The sequence below is a fragment of the Hyaena hyaena genome, unplaced genomic scaffold (genome assembly GCF_003009895.1).
Source record: "Hyaena hyaena isolate Hyena2069 unplaced genomic scaffold, ASM300989v1 scaffold_1596, whole genome shotgun sequence".
NCBI lineage: Eukaryota > Metazoa > Chordata > Mammalia > Carnivora > Hyaenidae > Hyaena > Hyaena hyaena.
In genome coordinates, this window is record NW_024082228.1 from 226,121 (window position 1) to 246,192 (window position 20,072).

General features: G+C 36.2%; 1 protein-coding gene across 2 annotated transcripts in view; it reads left to right on the forward strand.

Annotated features, from left to right (window-relative positions):
- Positions 1–19,300, forward strand: part of SEPTIN10 (septin 10) — a 74,015-nt gene extending 54,715 nt beyond the window's left edge. Inside the window, exons 9-12 of one of the 2 annotated variants that reach the window (XM_039224321.1) lie at positions 10,661–10,793; positions 15,753–15,940; positions 16,473–16,630; positions 17,697–19,300. In XM_039224321.1, coding sequence (XP_039080252.1) covers positions 10,661–10,793; positions 15,753–15,940; positions 16,473–16,590 — 439 coding nt within the window. In that variant the 3' untranslated portion in view covers positions 16,591–16,630; positions 17,697–19,300. The remainder of the gene's footprint in view (positions 1–10,660; positions 10,794–15,752; positions 15,941–16,472; positions 16,631–17,696) is intronic. The other variant, XM_039224322.1, reaches the window with a different exon arrangement.
- Positions 19,301–20,072: the final 772 nt, after the last annotated feature.

Here is a 20,072-nt window from a genome sequence, read left to right on the forward strand (position 1 = left end):
ATTGCTTGTATTTCTGAGGGGTTGGTTGTAATAAGTCCATTTTCATTCATGATTTTGTCTATTTGGGTGCTCTCTCTTTTCTTTTTGAGAAGCCTGGCTAGAGGTTTGTCAATTTTGTTTATTTTTTCAGGAAACCAACTCTTGGTTTCATTGATCTGTTCAATTGTTTCTTTGGTCTCTATGTTGTTAATTTCTGCTCTGATTTTTACTATTTCTATTCTACTGGGTTTAGGGCGTTCTTGTTGCTCTGCCTCTAGTTCCTTTCGGTGAGCTGTTAGATTTTGGACTTGCAGTTTTTCTAATTTCTTGAAATAGGCCTTGAGTGCAGTGTACTTTCCTCTCAGGACTGCCTTTGCTGCATCCCATAGATTTTGGATTGTTGTGTTTTCATTTTCATTTGTTTCCATATATTTTTAAATTTATCTCTAATTGCCCGATTGGCCCATTCATTCTTTAGTAGGGTGTTCTTTAACTTCCATGTTTTTGGAGGTTTTCCAGTCTTCTTCCTGTGATTGATTTCAAGTTTCAAAGCATTATGATCTGGGAGTGTGTATGGTATGATCTCATTTCTTTTATATTTATTGAGGGCTGCTTTATGTCCCAGTATGTGATCTAATTTGGAGAATGTGCCCTGCGCACTTGAGAAGAAAGTAAATTCCCTGGCCTCAGGATGTAGAGTTCTAAATATATCTGTCTGATCCATCCGGTCCAATGTGTCTTTCAAGTCCATTATTTTTTAGTGATTTTCTGTCTGGTTGACCTATCCATTGCTGCAAGTGGAGTATTAAAGTACCCTGCTATTAGCACATTCTTATCTATAAGTTTGTTTCTATTTGTGATTAATTGTTTTAAATATTAGGTGCTCCCATCTTTGCTGCATAGACATTTATGATTGTTAGTTCTTCCTGATGGATGACCCTCTAATTATTATGTAGTGCCCTTCTTCATCTCTTGTTATTGTCTTCAATTTAAAGTTCAGTTTGTCTGATATAAGTATAGCTACTCCAGCTTTCTTTTGATTTCCAGTAGCATGATATATTTTTCTCCATCCCCTTACTTTTAATCTGAAGGTTCTTCCAGTCTAAGATGAGCTTCTTGTAGATAGCATATAGATTGATTTTGTTTTTTTTTATCCATTCTGCTACCCTATGTCTTTTGATTGGAGCATTCAGCCCATTTACATTCAGTGTTATTATTGAAATATGTGGGTTTAGAGTCTTTGTGTCTTTTGTGGGATTCATGTTTGTGGTGGTGTCTCTGGTATCTTTGTTCCTTGCAACATTTCCTTCAAAGCCTCCCCCTCAGGATTTCTTGTAGGGCTGGCTTAGTGGTGACAAATTCTTTCAATTTCTGATTATTTGAAAAAACTTTGATCTCTACTTCTATTCTGAATGACAGGCTTGATGGATAGAGGATTCTTGGCTGCATATTTTTTTGTTCATCATATTGAAGATCTCATGCCATTCCTCTCTGGCCTACCAAGTTTCAGTAGATAGGTCTGTCACCAATCTGATAGGTTTCCCTTTGTATGTTAGGGCCCTTTTCTCCTTAGCTGCTTTCAAAATTCTCTCTTTGTCCTTATATTTTGCCATTTTTACTATGATATGCCATGCTGAAGATCGATTCAAATTACATCTGAGGGGAGTCCTCTGAGCCTCTTGTATTTCAGCATTTACTTCCTTCTCCATGTTGGGGAAGTTCTCTGCTATAATTTATTCCAGGACTACTTTAGCACCTTTCTCTGTCTCTTCCTCTTCTGGGATTCCTATGATACAGATATTGTTGCATTTTACTCTGTCGCTGAGCTTTTGAACTCTTCTTTCATGTTCCTGGATCAGTTTGTCTCGTTTTTTTTGCAGTTTCCTCTTTTTCTATAATGGTGTCTTCTAAATCCTTATTCTCCTTTCTGCCTCTTCAATCTGTGCCATGGAGGCCTCTAATTCATTATGTATCTCATTTATCACATATTTTAATTCATCAAGCCTATTTTTATTTTCCATGTTGCTTGTAGCTGTAATTTCTTTGATGTCCCCTATGCTTTTTTCAAGTCCAGCTATTAATTTTATGTTTATAGTTCTAATATCTTGTTCAGTTATGCTGCTGATATCTGTTTTGAGCAGTTCATTAGCTGTCAGTTCTTCTTGGAATTTCTTTGGAGGAGAGCTCTTTCGTTTCGTCATTTTTAGTTAGCTTTCTGTCTCTTGTTAGTTTTAAAACTTGTTATGCTCTCTAGACTTGTGAGCGCTGCTGTATCCAAGAAAACTTTTTGACTGTCCAGGGTCTATCCTTTTGGAGAGTGTTTTTTGAATGGTATCTTTTGGTCTCACTTGTTTAGACCTTGGTTAGTTTATTTTCCTACTCGTAGTGATATTTGGGACTCTCCACCATGTGTACTTTGACTTGTTTCTTGAGGTAGCTTTTAGAAGGCTTTCTCAGTGGATTCTGCATCCTTTTTCTCCCAATCTCTTGGGTTCTGTAAGGTTTCATATGGCTTCAGATCTTTTCCATGTGAGATATGGGGGTGAGTGCAATGTACGGAGCTCCTTACTTCTCCGCCATCTTGCCCCCTCTCTAAGCCATATCTACTTGATCCATTTGTCTGTTGATGGACATTTAGGTTCTTTCAATGATTTGGCTATTTTTGAAAGTGCTGCTATGAACATTGGGGTACATGTGCCCCTAAGTAGCATGATAAATTAAGAATTATATGTAATTGACCCCTCCTCACCAATTTCAGGCATGTTGTGCTTCTGGTTATGGGTCAGTTCTGATAAAATTATTTTCTCTATTGAAGCTTTGGCTCTGCTGATGTTTCCCAGTTGAGGCTTTACTTCTTATTCTTTCAAGTCTGAGGCTCAAGTCAGAGGTCTCATTGGGGTTCCTGGGTGGCTCAGTCATTTAAGTGTTTGATTTTTGATTTTAGCTCAGGTCATGATCTCAGGGTGGTGAGGTCAAACCTCACATCCTTGCTTAGCAAAGAACCTGCTTGGGGTCCCTCTCTTTGCCCCTCTCACACTTGCTCGTGCTCTCTCAGAGGTCTCAGTGTACATTACTAAGCCATGAATCCTGAGTGACAGCAAGTGGAACAGCCTTGAAGTAGTATGAAAAGAGGGATTCAGGTTGCCTGGTGGGTCAGTTATCAGGCTTCTGTGAAAGATTAACAAATGTTCTTAATTCAATTAGTTAATTCATAATTAATTCATAATATCCAGAGATGGGCCTATGGATCTGCATTTAAGTTAAAATTATCATTCAGTCATTTAGTAGACATTTACTCCCATCTGCCCCACACAGTGGTAGTCAATGGATATGTATGCACTGTGAGATTAAATAGAAACCCTGCCTTATAGAGTTTCTGTGGTAGAGGTGGGAGGGGGATGCTCTGGCCCTGTGTAAGAAAATGGAGTCAGAGTGGCTGCTGTAGTAGTCCTGGTGAGACCACAGAGGGTTGGATTAGGGTGGTAATAGAGAGGTGGTCAGAAACACATTTAGGACATCTAATTTGAAGGTAAAGTTAATAGGACTCATTGATGGTTTGCATATGGTATGTAAAGGACAGAGGAATCAAGGATAACTCTAGTCATTGTGGCTGACCAGAGAAATGGCTGAATGGTGGTGATATTTACTGATATTAGCAAGACTGAGGAAAAGGTAGATTTTAGGAGTTATGGTTGATAATTGAGAGGTTTGGGACATGTTAAATTTAAGTTGCTTATTAAATATTCCAGTGAAGAGTTTTAGGAGATTATTACATAAATGAATCTAGTAATTAGAGAGAAGTTAATGCTGAGGAAATAATTTGGGAGTCAACAGTGAATCATGTTATGTAAAATCATAAATATTGTAAAGGTGTTCACTCTTTGCAAGGATCTGGGCTAAGTGCTGAGGAATATAATACTGAATAAGATCATGTAGACATGGCTGTCATGGAGTTTACATTTTTGTAGAGGAGGCCAAAATCAAAGAACTAATACCAGAATCACAGTTGTGAAATATGCACTAAGGGAGAGATGGTATATTGGGGGAGGATATTCTGAATTTAATCTGGAAAATTAGAGAAGCCTTTCTTGAGGCAGTTACTGTTGTGAGCTAGTAATTTCACGAAATAAGAGGGAGACATAAAAAGACTGTGTAAGCAGAGAGAATGACATCTTTAAGGCTCTGTAGGAAGGCCAGTGCAACTGAAAAACAAGTTGGTGGGCATAAGATTGAGAGAACAGGTAGATAAGAGGCAAACTGTGGAGGATTTGGGCTTTGTCCCAAGGGAAAGGCAATACTATTCAAGGAATTCTATCATATTTGCAATTGAAAAATCACTTTTAGCTGTAATGCAAAGTAGGTATTAAAGTGGTGTGCAGACAAAAACAGACATATAGACCAATGGAATAGAATTGAGAACTCAGAATTGGATCCAAAAATATACAGCCAACTAATCTTTGACAAAGCAAGAAAGAATACCCAATGGAAAAAAGACAGCCTCTTTAACAGATGGTGTTGAGAGAACTGGACAGCAACATGCAGAAGAATGAAACTAGATCATCTTCTCACACCATACACAAAAATAAACTCAAAATGGATAAAGGACCTGAACGTGAGACAGGAAACCATCCAAACCCTAGAGGAGAAAGCAGGAAACATTACCTCCTTGAACTCCACTGCAGCCATTTCTTACTTGACACATCCCCAAAAGCAAGGGAATCAAGAGCAAAAATAAACTATTGGGACCTCATCAAGATCAAAAGCTTCTGCACGGCAAAGGAAACAGTCCATAAAACTAATAGGCAACCAACGGAATGGGAAAAGATAGTTGTAAATGACATAACAGATAAAGGGTTAATATCCAGAATCTATAAGGAACTCACCAAACTCCACACCCGAAAAACAAACAACCCAGTGAAGAAATGGGCAGAAGATATGAACAGACACTTCTCCAAAGAGGACATGCAGATGGCCAACAGACACATGGAACGATGCTCAGCATCCCTCCTCATCAGGGAAATACAAATCAAAACCACACTAAGATACCATCTCACGCCAGTCATAGTGGCTAAAATGAGCAAATCAGAGGACTCTAGATGATGGCAAGGATGTGGAGAAACGGGCACCCTCCTACACTGTTGGTGGGAATGCAAACTGGTGCAGCCCTTCTGGAAAACAGTGGGGAGGTTCCTCAAAAAATTAACAATAGAGCTCCTCTATGACCCAACAATAGCACTGCTAGGAATTGGCTCAAGTGATATAGGAGTGCTGATGCATAGGAGCACATGGACCCCAATGTTCATAGCAACACTCTCAACAATAGCCAAAACATGGAAAAAGCCTAAGTGTCCATCAACGGACGAATGGATCAAGAAGATGTGGTTTATCTATACCATGGAATACTACATGGCAATGAGAAAGAATGAAATCTGGCCATGTGTAGCAACATGGATGGACCTTGAGGGTGTTATGCTGAGCGAAATAAGTCAGGCAGAGAAGGACAAATACCATATGTTTGCATGTATAGGAGGATTAGGAGGAACTTAACGGAGGACCGTGGGGGAGAAGAAGTTGGGAAATGGTGGGGGAGAGGGAGAGAGGCAAACCATGAGAGACTCTTGAATGCTGAGAACAAACTGAGGACTGATGGGTATGAGGGGGAGGGGGGAGATGGGCATGTTGAGGGCACTTGTGGGGATGAGCACTGGGTGTTATATGGAAACCAACTTGACAATAAACTATTTGTAAGTAAAAGAAAAAGAAAAAACTAAATGTGATTAACAACTGACTTGTATAGGAAATTTAATACATGAGAATAGAGGTGAAGAAAGTATGGAAAAAAGAACTAATAAAAAATAAAACTTATACTGACTCCTCATCTTTGCCAAGATCAAAAAAAATAATAAAGTGGTGTGCAGAGAGAGACCAGTGGGAGAGTATTGCTTGGTCTAAAGCAATGAAAATAGAACTAGATGTGCTTGCAAGATATCTAGAAGATTAAATTGAAAGAACTTATGGATTGCTTGGGTGTAATGAGGTAAAGAAGCAGGAGATGCCAGAAAATGCTAAAAAGAAAAAAAGACTTCTGGTTTCCTGGTGTTATGGTTTCATTAGCTAGGCAGATGGTTGTTGCTTCATTGAGATAATTTATCTCTGAAAGAACTGGCTGCTTTGTGGAGGAGCAGTGATGGCCATGATGGAGGTCAGAAGCTTGGTTTGGAACCTGCTGACTTGAATTTTCCCTCAAACATCCAAATGACAATGTTGATAGGCACTTTGGGTACTTCTCTGGAGCTCAGAGCTCTCAGAGCTAGGCCAAAGGAATAAACTTAAGTGTTATCAGAATTTAGGTGGTTAATTGAATGTATGTATGTGGATGAGACTGCCTGGAGAGAGAAGTACATCTGGAAAGAAAGGTACCTTGGAAACAGATTTGAGTCATTCTAATATTTGTCAGCCGGAGGAGCAGAAGAGATTGAGAAGCCTTGGGCAGGAAAGCCATCAGTGTCATGTCTTGGCAGCCAAATGAAGAGGGTTTCAGGAAAGGAGAGGTCAGCTGTGTTGCAGATGAGGATCAGGTTCTTGCTATAGAAGTATAGCAGTATAATACAATCCAGTTGCTTCCTTTATAGCTCTATGAAAATAGTGAAGACCACTCCATCTAAAAACAAAAGGGGCAATAGATAGAAGGCTACATTGGCCAAGACTTACAGATCCAATGGGAAGGCTTAAGAACAGTTAGAAACCAGTTTCATTCTATGGTGGGAGTGGAATGAATGAACTGAAACCATTTCCAGACTTTTAATTCTCTGCTTGACAATTTATAGCCAAGGAGAGAGTGTCCAAAAGGCCCACCATAGGACATGTACCCTTATCTTGGCCAGAGTGGGCATGGATCTAATTAATTGTCCCACCAGATGATATTCCTAATGGGGAGAGGTAGCTCTCCAAAAAGGTAATCCGGTAACAATACCAAAAGGAGGTATAGGTAGATGGTGGGGAATCGTAATCCAAGAGTGCTTAGAACATCTTTATTTTGAGCATTTCTTCAGTTTGGGAAACATCTCACTAATCAGATGAAGAATGGAAAATTGGAAAAAGAGGTTGTTCAATAAGTCAGGTTTCAGATTGGCGAGGGAACAAGCAAGAAAGGATGGGGAACTAGATCTCAGTGTAAGGGAGGCCTCTGCCTGCATGAGTCCTCTGCCCTTCTTAGGCCTGCTGTCTTTAGGAGAGAAGACATTTCTTACTGAGTTTCTTGAGTCAGGCATGGCAGATGTTTCTTCTCTTGGTGTTTTCTCATTTGTGAATGAATTATTTGATAAAGCTTCATTATAGCCTGATATCTTAGGAAAGTTTTACAGTTCCAAGAAGTTACATTCTATTATCTGGGCAATATTTTCCGTTTAATTTGGGGTATACATAAAAATAATCACTATGATTTGGTTGGCACATAAAATCCATCCCTATTATATCTATCAATAAAAAAATAGTTATATGAACCTGTTAGGATGACCTTTATTCTTCACTGCCAGACTGTCAGCTTATTTTCCACTTATATTTTATTGTGAACAGTTATGCTGAGTCATAGTTATCATCCTAATCTCCCAACACTGTTCATGTGCTTATCATGAGGTCCCAGTAAATGACATTATACTCTCCTCTAGTCTTAATTAACTGATCTTTAGTTATTTAAGCTAGATCAGACATGCTTATAAACCTCCTTAAGCCCCCAAGTTATTTTAGATTGTGTAACCATTCTTATTCACAAAACTAATAATCTTCAACATTTGAGTACAAAAGGGACCTGTAGTTTTGAAAAGAAGATTTTTGTCGTATTTTAGAGTTGCCTAAGTGTTTGACATGATTTTTTGTGTCATAAAATTTGTGTCTTTGGAATTCTCAAGAAATAAATAACTTTTTGCATTTAGTCTACAGCAGTAATGGAGAAGTTTCAGCAAGTTTATTAGAACTGTATATGAAACACAAAGAAATCCTAAGTGAAGGGACTGCAGTGATTTTCTTGATGAAAATGAACATCTGAGAATTTTTTCTTTGTTTGGTTTTCAACTTTGCTTTAAGTCAGTTATATTTGTAAGTATAGTAATATGTTGCATTGAATACTCACAATAACAAGCTACCTTTATATTAGAAAAAGCAAGAATTTTATATTAAAATAGCAAGAAAACCATTTTTTCATTTTTGTTTAATGAATAAATCCATGATAGTAAACAGTGGTTATGTTAGTTTTATAACACTAACTAATAAATCATTCCCTTAACAGATCTTCTTAGAGTTTCTTTATGACTTTTTGAAAGATAATGCAGATTTCTTTACTTACAATTGGTTTTACTTAAAATTGGCATTTGGTTGTCAAAGTTGAAAAACCATGTGACATGATGGGATATATGCAGGAGCAGTACTTTTTTATGTTTTGAAAAAACAAAAATATGACCTGGTTCAATTTCCAACTTTCTACTTACTAATATGTTGCTTTGGGCAGATTACTTTACATCTCTGAGCTTTAGTTTTCTTATCTGTAAACCAGAGTCTTAGTGCTTGTTCTTCATGGATAGTATGGAAATTAGATAGATAGCAGAATTACCAGAAAAGTACCTTGCTGGTAGCAGCTATTCAACAAATGTTAGGTCTTTTCTCTTTGCCAGGTAGATTTATTTTCCTCCTAAGCAACTCAAGTGCTTATGTATAAACAGATAATAAGAATTTTTTAAAACTCATTTGGTATGAATTCCAAATATTATTTAAATCAAGTTTATCATTAAAGAATATCAATCCAGTGTTGGGCTGGTGAAATAGAGTGAGGTTTCTGACAGTGGTGAAAGTAGCCTGATAGATTTAGAGGCTTCTTTAAAATAAGACCAAAACAAACACAGAAAAACAAAAAGCCTGGTAAAAAGTAAAATATCTCCTTGAGATCTGGGGCATTTATGTGGTTATCTAGAGCAGTTTGTACATTTTGCTTTAAAAGACAGTGCTTAGGATCTGTTCCTCCTCAGAACACCTGCTATGCATACCACACATAATCAGCCATAATAACTGTTATGCAACATTTCTTACTCTATTTCTTCATGAACTTCTAGAATTCTATACTTAGAAGATTTATTTTTCCAGTTACCACATTTAAGATTGTAAAATTCCTTAATTTATCACATTTTATATGTATTTAGATGTAAAATGTTTTTGTAAGCAGTAGAAATTTTTAACTGCAACACAGCTATAAGTTACATTTGTGTTCCCTGTTAAATCTTTAGGATAGTCTAATAGTGAGCTGAAATGGAAGGACTTGGCATTTCTGACATATAAGAAGGTCTGTTGTACATCTGAAATGCTATAAGAAAGGGCAGCTGGGCATAGTGTTCCAGGACAGTCCTTGCTCTGCTTGGTTAAATCTGGTTCTGTTTTCTGGCAATTTCTGTCATTAATTGAACATTTATGAAGAGACTGAAATTTCTAGAGAGCTTTGCTGTATAGTCAGGTTACAAAGATAATGATCTATTAGAAGAGAGAGGCAGATAGGATATAAATGCCCAGGAAAAGGTACAGACAAAGTGCCATGAGAGTGCTTCAAAGGCATAGTTAGTTCCAATGGGAGAGACTAGGAAAGGCTTCACAGAGGATGTTGCATTTGAATTTGACCTTGAGGAGTAGAAGATTAGCTAGAGAATAAGGATTGAGAGATGGGCAATAACACTGGAAACACAGGAGATACATAAACTAAAGCATGAAATTTGTGGTGTGTTTTAGGAACAATAATAGGTTGTTATGACTGTAACTTTAGGGGGATTGGATTTGTCTGGTAAGAGATGAATCTGGAGGGGTGCCTGGGTGGCTCCATTGGTTAAGCATCCAACTCTTGATTTCAGCTCAGGTCATGATCTCACAAGCCCTTCTCTGGCTCTGTGCTGACAACCCTGCTTGAGATTCTCTCTCCCCTTTCCCCCATCTCTCTCTACTGTCTCTCTCTCAAAATAAAATAAACATTTTTAAAAAAGAGATGAAATTGGAAAGGAAGAATTAGGCCAGATTTGAAGGTTTTTGAGTGCTAGTAAATGAGGTGGGACCTTATTCTGTAGATAACATAACTAATGCAATGGAAAAAAAGATGAGATCTCTGGGACTTTTTGGGGAATCTTAGGAGTGGCAAGAAAGAAGAAAGTGAAGGAAAGAGGAACTAAAAGCTCAGAAATCAGTTATATTATTGCAATAGTGAAGGCAGAAAATCACTAAGATTGAACTGGGCTATACCAGGATATCTATAAAAATCAGAAGATTAGAGTAAAATGATGTCAGGATCACAGACTGAACTCCCAGATCTTGGTGATCAAATAAGGTACGGGAAGAGTCAAGGATGACTTCAAGATTTCAAGGTTTCCAGACACAGTGATGCCAGTTAACAAAGACTGGAAGAGGAATTCATTTGGGGGTAAAATGGACTGAAGGACTTGATAAAACAGAGCTTTCAGAAGTCCAGTACTCTATTAGCTGTAGCACCAGTGGCTTTTTATGTCTCATGCTATAGGAAATGCCATGTTTTGGGTTGCTCAGTCTAAGAGGGTATGGGAATATGTTTTGTAGTTACAAGGCTTAACCCGAGATGTTTGACTGTTTGCAAGTTTTCTACATCGTTTTTTAACATGAGAGTACCAAAATAACTTTTTAGTCTTCAAGAGACCTATGAAGCCAAAAGACATGAATTTTATGGTGAACGTCAGAGGAAGGAAGAAGAAATGAAGCAGATGTTTGTGCAGCGAGTAAAGGAGAAAGAAGCCATATTGAAAGAAGCTGAAAGAGAGGCAAGTACACTGTTTTGATGTGTGATCTGTTTTTTAGGCATCCTGTTTGAGAGATTTCTCTCGAATTTAACCGAGATGCTTTTGGAAAGTGCTTATTGTTCTTTAATAAGTAGCTAATTTAACACATAGTCTTTGGATACAGACTTTAAAAAATCTGAAATCAAATAAGAATTTGGCCTTTTTGAGCAAATGGTCTTCCATTAGAAGTGGTCCTCCAAGGATTGTAATGGACTAGGTCACTAAGAGGTGTTTTAAGCACCTTAACTTTGTTATTTATTTATTTATTTGTTTATTTAATTATATACAGTGCAATTATTGGCTTAGGAGTAGATTTTAGTGATTCATCACTTAAATACAACACCCAGTGCTCATCAAAACAAGTGCCCTCCTTACTACTCATCATTCATCTAGCCCATCTCCCACTCACCTCTGTCAACCCTCAGTTTTTTCTCTATCATTAGGAGTCTCTTGTGGTTTGTTTCTTCTCTTTTTCTTATCCTTCCTTCCCATATATTCATCTGTTTTGCTTCTTAAATTACACTTATGAGTGAAATCATATGGTGTAGTATATGTCTTTCTCTTGACTTATTTCGCTGCTTAATATGATACATTCTAGCTCCATCCACATTGTTGCAAATGGCAAGATTTCATTCTTTTTGATGACTCATTCTTTGTGTGTGTGTGTGTGTGTGTATGTGTGTGTGCGTGTATATACATCACAACTTCTTTATCCATTCATTAGTCGATGGACATTTGGGCTCTCTCCATAGTTTGGCTGTTGTTGATAGGACTGCTATAAACATTCACATGCATGTACCCCTTTGAATCAGTATTTTTGGATCCTTTAGGTAAATACCTAATAGTGCAATTATGGTCTTCGACAGAACAGGAAAGAATATCCAATGGAATAAATACCTTAACTTTGAACCAGAAATGTTTTAGCTATGGCTTAATAAAGTTTTTCCTGAAAGTTCTTGAGAGCTGTTGGGGTTGATGCTGTGAAATGGGTAACTATGAAAACAAGTAACTCTTCTGAGTTTGAACTCAGGCTTTCCAGACCAGTCTGGTGGTCAGATCACTTTTAGATAGCCTTGGTGCACACGTTCACATGCACACACAAACATTGCAGTTAATATCCATAATTTTGCTTGCTTCTAGTTCTTCAAGCAACAATTTTAGTTTTGAGTTTAACTATTTTCTATAGACCTAACCGCAATGACTACTTCTAAGTAAATGGCCACATTCAAGATGAGGGTCAAAAAGGATGAGCTCATAAAGGAATTTCTAAGACAGAAAAGTTAATACAAGTGAACTTGATAACACAAGAGTTTCTGAAGAATTATTTGTAAAGTAATTTTACAAATTTATTTTTTCAAGTATACTTGTAGTCCTTGTTATTTAAATGAACTGTATAGTAAGTAGTTTTATAAAATTAATAGTTTAATATATCTTATTTATAATTTGAATTTGAATATTTTATTTTGAAAAAGTTCAAACAACAGGAAAGTAAAAGTAAAAGGTACCACCTATGTCTCTCCCCACACCTAGATTTATTAACAGGTGTTTTGCCACCTTTATTTTATATATGTGTGTGTATGCATCTGGGGGAGAGGGTGTCCGTTTTTCTCTGGCCATCTGAGAGCTGGTTGTAGACGTTATGACACTTTATCCCTAGGCACTTCAATGGGCATCTCTGAAGTTAGGCACATTTTCTTCCATAACCATTGTACTAGTATTATACCTAAGAAAATTAGTGGGAATGCCATAATCTCATCTGATCTCTAATCCTCAGTCACATGTCCCACTTGTCCCAAGATGACCTTTTATTGTTTTTTTTTTTTTACATTTGTTTAGTGATTAAAAAAATTTTTTTTAATGTTTTATTTATTTCTGAGAGAGAGAGAGAGAGACAGTGTAAGCAGGGGAGGGTCAGAGAGAGAGGGAAACACAGAATCCGAAGCAGGCTCCAGGCTCTGAGCTAGTTGTCAGCACAGAGCCCGACGCAGGGCTCGAACCCATGAACCGTGAGATCATGACCTGAGCCGAAGTCGGATGCTTAACTGACTGAGCCACACAGGCGCCCCTGTTTAGTGATTTTTAGTTTTTATTTTTGAACTGGAATTCAGTTGTAGGTCTCATATCACATTCGGGTGTTCTGTTTGTTTAGTCTCTTTTACTCAAAAATAGTTCCCTAGTTTTGAGTTATTTTTAAGTATAAAATTTGAGGAAAGAGTTGTAATGAGTAGGAAATGAGGATGCTGATTTTTCTTTCATTAGTAGATTCATCATTAAGACAGTAGTAGAGTAAAAACTAAGTTTATTTCTCATGTATCATGATTCTTAGTTTTTCTAGTGAGGAGAAAAGATGTAGCAGTGGTTTCTAGTTGAGTTGCTGCTTCTTTTTTTTTTTTTTTCCCTGAGAGAGAGAGCATGAGTGGTAGAGGGAGAGAGTGACATGGTGCTCAATCTCACAACCCCTGAGATCATGACCTAAGCCAATATCAAGAGTTGCATGCTTAGCAGACTGAGCCACCCAGACTCCCCTGTAGTTGAGTTTAATTTTTAAAACCCTATACAAGAACATTTTGATAAATGTGCATTATTTAAAAGGAAATTGAAAACTCAGGGTGACCACATGGTTGAAAGAAAAAAAGAAAGACTTTGTCAGTATATCCTTTAGAGACTTTTATTTTTAATTTATTTTTAAATGTTTTTAATGTTTGTTTATTTTTGAGAGAGAGGGAGAGCATGAGCGGGGGAGGCAGAGAGAGGGATTCACAGAATCTGAAGCAGGCTCTAGGCTCTGAGCTGTCAGCACAGAACCCAACACGGGTTTCAAACTCACAAATCACGAGATCATGATAACCTGAACCGAAGTTGGACACTTAACCAACTGAGCCATCTAGGCACCCCCTAAATTTTTAATTATATAGCATTATAGGCAGTAGATTCCATGCCTCTCTTATTAATATTACAAGGTACTTCATGACCAGTTTTTATACTGTAAAGCCAGGTATCATTAATATTTTAGAGTCAGGATCAGAAAAATAGACCTTCCCTGCCTTTGATAACTTCTCACCAATGCCCTTAAGACAGTATCACCAATATGGTATACTGCAATATCTTTTGTAAACACTACTTCTGAGTATTTGAAATATGTTTGAATTAAATAGTGGAACCATAAGTGAGTGCCTTTGTATATAGAAGAGACTGCTGCTGTCAGAAGTAAATTCACATTTACTTCACATTATGTGAATAATAATCGTACCTATCTCTGACCCCCTTTTTAAAGCATTTTTCTCCTTAAAGTATTTCTGTAATTTTTAGTCAACTTCATGAATGATCTATGAAGTACTCTATAACCTTTGAATATATTTTACTATGCATATAGAGTATGCAGCCTACATTTAAGTAATCAGAGATGTCTTTATACACATAATCTAAATCCACTCCTGTATCCTGTCTTTCCAGGCTTTATTCACCTCCATTCCCACATTTATAAGAGATACACACATACTCAGAGAATTGTGACTCTATTTATACCATTGGTTTGAATGACAACTAGATGAACCCCACCTTTTAAATGCACATGCACATATATACTTATATAATTTTTGTAAAAGCAGGAACTATTTAAATATGCAAATACTAAGGAACTGATGCTTGTCTGAAATGCCATCCTCAGGAATAGAAGCATTTTAGGGAAGAAGAGTCTTACTTAATCTGTTTCAATCCTGTTCTGTCTCCTTTTAAATACATCTCCTGTCAGGGTTTACTGGAGCACAAGACAACCTCTTCCATATTTGGAATAGTTAATTTTTATTAGGATGGAGTTTAGCTCTTCAGTTTCTACTCTCAACTTCTGATTTTTAGGAAACCATTTTTTCAATTCTTCTATGCCATCTTTTCTAGAAACCAAGTCCTACTTTTTTGTATGAATGCTACCAGAACTGAAAATACTAAAGTTTATCTAACTAGACTAGGGAATTCAAAAAGTTACCTTTTTTGATCTAGATTTTTGATGCTGTGCTTGTGTTCTTGGCAGGCAAGGCACATGGCTAATTGATATGGGATCTGCTGAAGTCCCTAGATTCTTTTTTCTAGATAAACAAACCAGGGAAATCTCATGTTATAATGTTATAAACTTTTACAAACTCATTTTAATGGTTGCATTGAGTGTATTTAGTACAAATTTATTTTTTGACTTAGACATGGGCTATTTTTTCCCATTATGCTATAAACTCAACTACAGTTAGTATTTTTATGAATAAAACTTACTAATTTAGGATTTCTTGATTTAACTTAGATTTCAAGAAGGTAAATGATTGTGGGAAAATGTAATAGATTTTTAAGGTTCTTGATTTAAGTTGACAATTGACTTTCCAAGCAGGTTTACCAATAGAACTTTTAAAAGTTTCACTACATTTGGTAACTTGATTTGGAAAATAACTTGCCTTTGTAATTTATGTCCCTCATTTTTATTGAGCATGGATTTTAGAGAGTTTATTTGAAGAGACTCTGCAGAGAAATATATAGAGCAAGAAAATAAAAACTCTAAGAAAAGGTCAAGTGTTTTAAAAACATGGGAATCTACTCCCGAAGTCAAGAACACACTGTATACACTCTATGTTAGCTAGCCTGACAATAAATTATGTTTTAAAAAATGAAAACATAAAATTAAAAACAACAGGTTTCTACATGAGACTATATATATTTTATTACGTTTTTTTTTTTTTTTTTGTTCATGCATTTTTTGCATGGGAACTCATTTAAAATTAAAGTTACCAAGGCAGTTCCGTATGTACATTTTTACTTAAAGCATGAACTTTTGAGACATAAGGAAAACTTGTAGATTGCTGTGTAGGTTAGTTTTAAAAATTGTTGCTATGCCGGAGAACATTCCTTTGCATGTGCTGCCACACTGTTGTTGTTGATGGGAACTGCACCTTTCTTTCACAGCTACAGGCTAAATTTGAGCACCTTAAAAGAGTTCACCAAGAAGAGAGAATGAAGCTTGAAGAGAAGAGAAGACTCTTGGAAGAAGAAATAATCGCTTTCTCAAAAAAGAAAGCTACCTCAGAGATATACCAGAACCAGTCCTACATGGCATCAGGCAGCAACCTGAAGAAGGACAAGGACCGTAAGAAGTAAGCCATCCCCACCCCCCCAGCTCTAGTAGCCCCATTCATCCATTACTTTCTTTTTCATTGCCCTATTTGATCTTCATTGCGCTTATTAAAGTCTGTTTCTTTATTCTTTGTCAACTTCTTGTGACTAAAATGTCAGCTCCTTGAGAGCAGAGGCCTGTCCCTTTTCTTCACTGTTGTTTCTGCAACAACTAGAGGAGCTCCTGGCACATGTAAATATTTGCCAAAATGAGCGAATGAATGGATGAACAAAATGCATCATAACATAGAAAGGGTCAGTTACCTGGGGGGAAGAATGACTGCTCTTATTTTGTCACCCAGCTTGTATTTCTAGTACACATCTAATAACTGCTGACTTACTGTTATATTTATGTTGAATTTCATGTCTAAATGGAAACTATGTATTTTGTTGGGGAATCATAGAAGTAAAGTAATACTTGATAAAAGACTAAATTCTTAGGTTCACTTTTTTTTTTTTTTTTTTTACAAAATCTACTGATAATCATTTTGTGAGAATTTTTATTTTAATAAGGGATCCAGGCTATCGATTCGAACTCCTGTGCTTTGATGTCAGAGCTTGTGAAATCAATGGTGGACGTAAAGATGCAGAGGAAGGTAGAGAGGGCCCCTGTACAATGGGGCGGCCATGAGTAGCATTTGGAGGATAATCTCAAGGCTTATAGGTTTGGGGTATGTGTTAAAATCAAAGTTACCAACATTTTAGAAAATAAGTTTGTTTTTCTTTTCTATACTTTATATCCTTTATTTCTCCTACTTAAATGCCCTTATCATTTTGCTTAGTTGGCTGATTTTGAATTTCATCATTAAACCTGTTCTGTTGAGAGTGCTTGTCTGTGACTCTTTGCCTTAGTTTATTCCAGCTACCTCTGCTTTGGCAGCATCCAGCCCTCCTTATGTTCCTCAGAGAGCAATATTTCTGATTTAATTTTATCATCATATCTTATTTCAAACCCAGCATTTTCAGAATACTGTAACTTCAAAGTAATTAGGAAAACATAACATTGGCCCATGGCAGCTTTCCAATTTTTTAACTATGGAGAAGTAAATCCATAAGATTTTGGTGGATTTAACTGACCTGTGGATTTTATAGTTTGGGGAGAAGAAAGAAGGAATGGATTCTCATGTGTGATCTTTCAATATAAACTCTACAAGGACATGGATCTTTGTTTTTGTTAATTGATACATCCACACCCAGAACAGGGCCTGCTATATAGTGGGCGTGCAATTATTTGTCAAAAGAATGAATATGAATTTTAATAGCTATGTTTTATTCATTGAATTTCCAAAGATAAACTATAAATATAGTTTATTACTGCTTTATATGTTTTTAAATGTACAATCTTTTGACTTCTTATCCTTTCATCTTAATCCAGTGTAACTAAAATTGGATTCCTCACATTTATTCCATATATGAAAGACAGTTTACATTTCTTTGTAAAAATTGTCCCCAATGCCCCACTTAACAACCATTAGCATGTGCTTTCATTTTATAAAGTCAGGAACAAGCCCATAGTTTTTTGAGAGCTCAGAACAATTGATACTCAAGAAATTAGAGTTTGATGAGGTTTTTTATTTTTTCTTTTCCAAAGTCCCATAGCTAGATATCCTATAGTATCTTAGATGTATATTTGCATTTTCTGTAAAAAACTTCGTAAAAATAATGATTTTAGTAATTTTTTATTTCCTATATATTTTTTTATTGTGCCAATCAAATGTTTTTTTTTTCTCTTTCCAGCTCCAATTTTATGTAAAACAAAGGTTCCAGATCACAGAAGGTCATCACAAGCAAAAGTTATTAAAATGTTAGAAGTATGGTCTGATTTTCTTGCTGTTTTTATTTGATCTATCACTTATTCTGTATCCAGCAAATGGCCATAGCTACTGTCATTTATGGAGAAATGTTTTTAAGTATAAGGTTAATACATGAGCCACAGTGAATGATATCACTTATATATTCACTGCTGTGAGAGATTTTCAAGTTGCTCGTTTGTGATGAATGTAGGTAATTTTTCCTCCTGCCCAGTTATTGTCACTTACATGCATTGTACCACAGAACAAAGTGCCAGTGCCATTAAAAATACGGAACTCATTCATCATCTGGCTACCTGATTGCATTTATATTACAACAGGAACTCCTTTTTTGTACATACTAAAGATAAAATTTGGAAAATATGTTTTAAAATGTATTATGTACCTGAAGCTCTAACCTCTTAATAGTTTTATAGAACTTTTTTATTTTTGATACCATTATCCAATTGATAACATGATCCTAAGTGTTTGTATCAAATTATGTAACATGATGGCCTTCCAAGCTTTAGTATACCTTATTGTGGTTGATGTATTGTTGTGATGAAACAAGATATGTTTAAAAGTAAAAACATCTAGGTATAATTCCCTTTCCTAGTGATGAGTGATGAGGTGTTGCCACTCTGTTCCATTAGGGTGTTTTACATAGTTGTTTCAAACTCTGTCTTCCATGGAAAAAATCATAAGTTTGACTTGTCTTATTAAAGATATTTCTTAAGAAGATATCTGTGAGCATCTGAATATTAAAGATATAAAAATTTAGATAACTCATATATTAGGAGATATTTGAATTCAGTGCCTTTGTAGTATTCTTAGAACAATTGGATGCCTTCTAACTTTTTCTTAACAGTCATAGGTATATAATTTTTTCATTTTTTGTACTTGAATATCCTAAATAAAATTGACATTTACTCTTGACAAATAAAATATATCTACATATTTACTAAAATGTGATTAAATTACTTTAACTTTTCTTTTTGCAAACTTCCATCTTAAGCATTTTATCAAAATTAGTTCATTTAATCTTGTGTTTGAATTATTTTAAGACAGGTATATATTACCAATATTTTTCAGAAAACAAAATGTTTTACTTAGCCTATGTCAGATTCTGAGCATTGTATTTTTTTCATGAAGTTGTGTAAGTTGCAAATAAAACCTTCATTTTATAGCACAATTTATCTGAACAAATGCCTTAAATTCCAGTTTTGCATTTGAAATGCACAAATGTCTCTTAGCCTTTTAAACGTTAGTAAAGTAAGTTTAAGTATCACAGAAAAAGCTCTGAACTTTCTTCTCAGGATCAGTAATACCCAAGTTCTGGAAGGTGGGCGCAGGAGAGCCTGTGAGTCCATGAGGGCAGGTAGCCTGTCGTACAAAGCTCAACCACTGCTGCAGCCCTGAGCGTTGGATGAGGAGAGTGTCATCCAGGAAGCTCACTTATGTGATGTGAGTGCTGGTCATCTGCAGTTTTGTCATATCAAACTATGTATTAAACAGCTATCCTCAACTTTAATAAAGTACTTTTAAATGCCAGATTGGTTGTTGGCATGTTAAAACGAAGTTATTCAGTTTTCTAGTTGAAAAGATTATGGAAACCTGCCCCAGACTCTGAATTAGAGAACGGTAATCATTTTTTACTACTAGTGACTCTGCTTGTAAGAAAGACTCACCAAATGTGCTTCAACCCACAATGTGACTCTCTAATTCATGTGTTTGAGATTCATATAAGATTTTATTTTAGAAGAGTTGTCCTGCAAAGACAAAAGCTTTTAGAACAAATAGACTAGAATGTTCATGTTCTTTCACAAACCTGATTTATTATTCACTATCCAGGCACAGGGTTGCAAAGTGAGTTATGATCCACTGAAGCTTGAATTAAATTCCCTGGGAACAAAACAAAGCTAGACATGTTTTGTGTAAATTTTTTTCCATAAAGCATATGAAACAATTACTTCTCATTATCAACCATTAATCTTTACATACTTGTCTGATCTTTAAAGCTTTTTCACATAGACTATGATTTCAGCTTCAGAAAAACACAAAGGGGGAAAAATCATTACAGGGACTATTATCCCCTTTTTGAAGATGAACTCAGTTTAGGCCCCATTTTCCTATTGGGCTAGGAAATGGGTATGCACATGGTTAGGGCTAGCCACGCCCTCCTGGAGCAACGAGAACAGTAATAAGGCAAGACGACAAATTTTATGCATCAAGTAGTCTCAGAAGGGCATCTGTCTCACCCACAGAGCACAAAAAGCACTCAGGGAAGTGACTGGGTCTTGAAGGGTTGGAAGCAAGTTTTTAG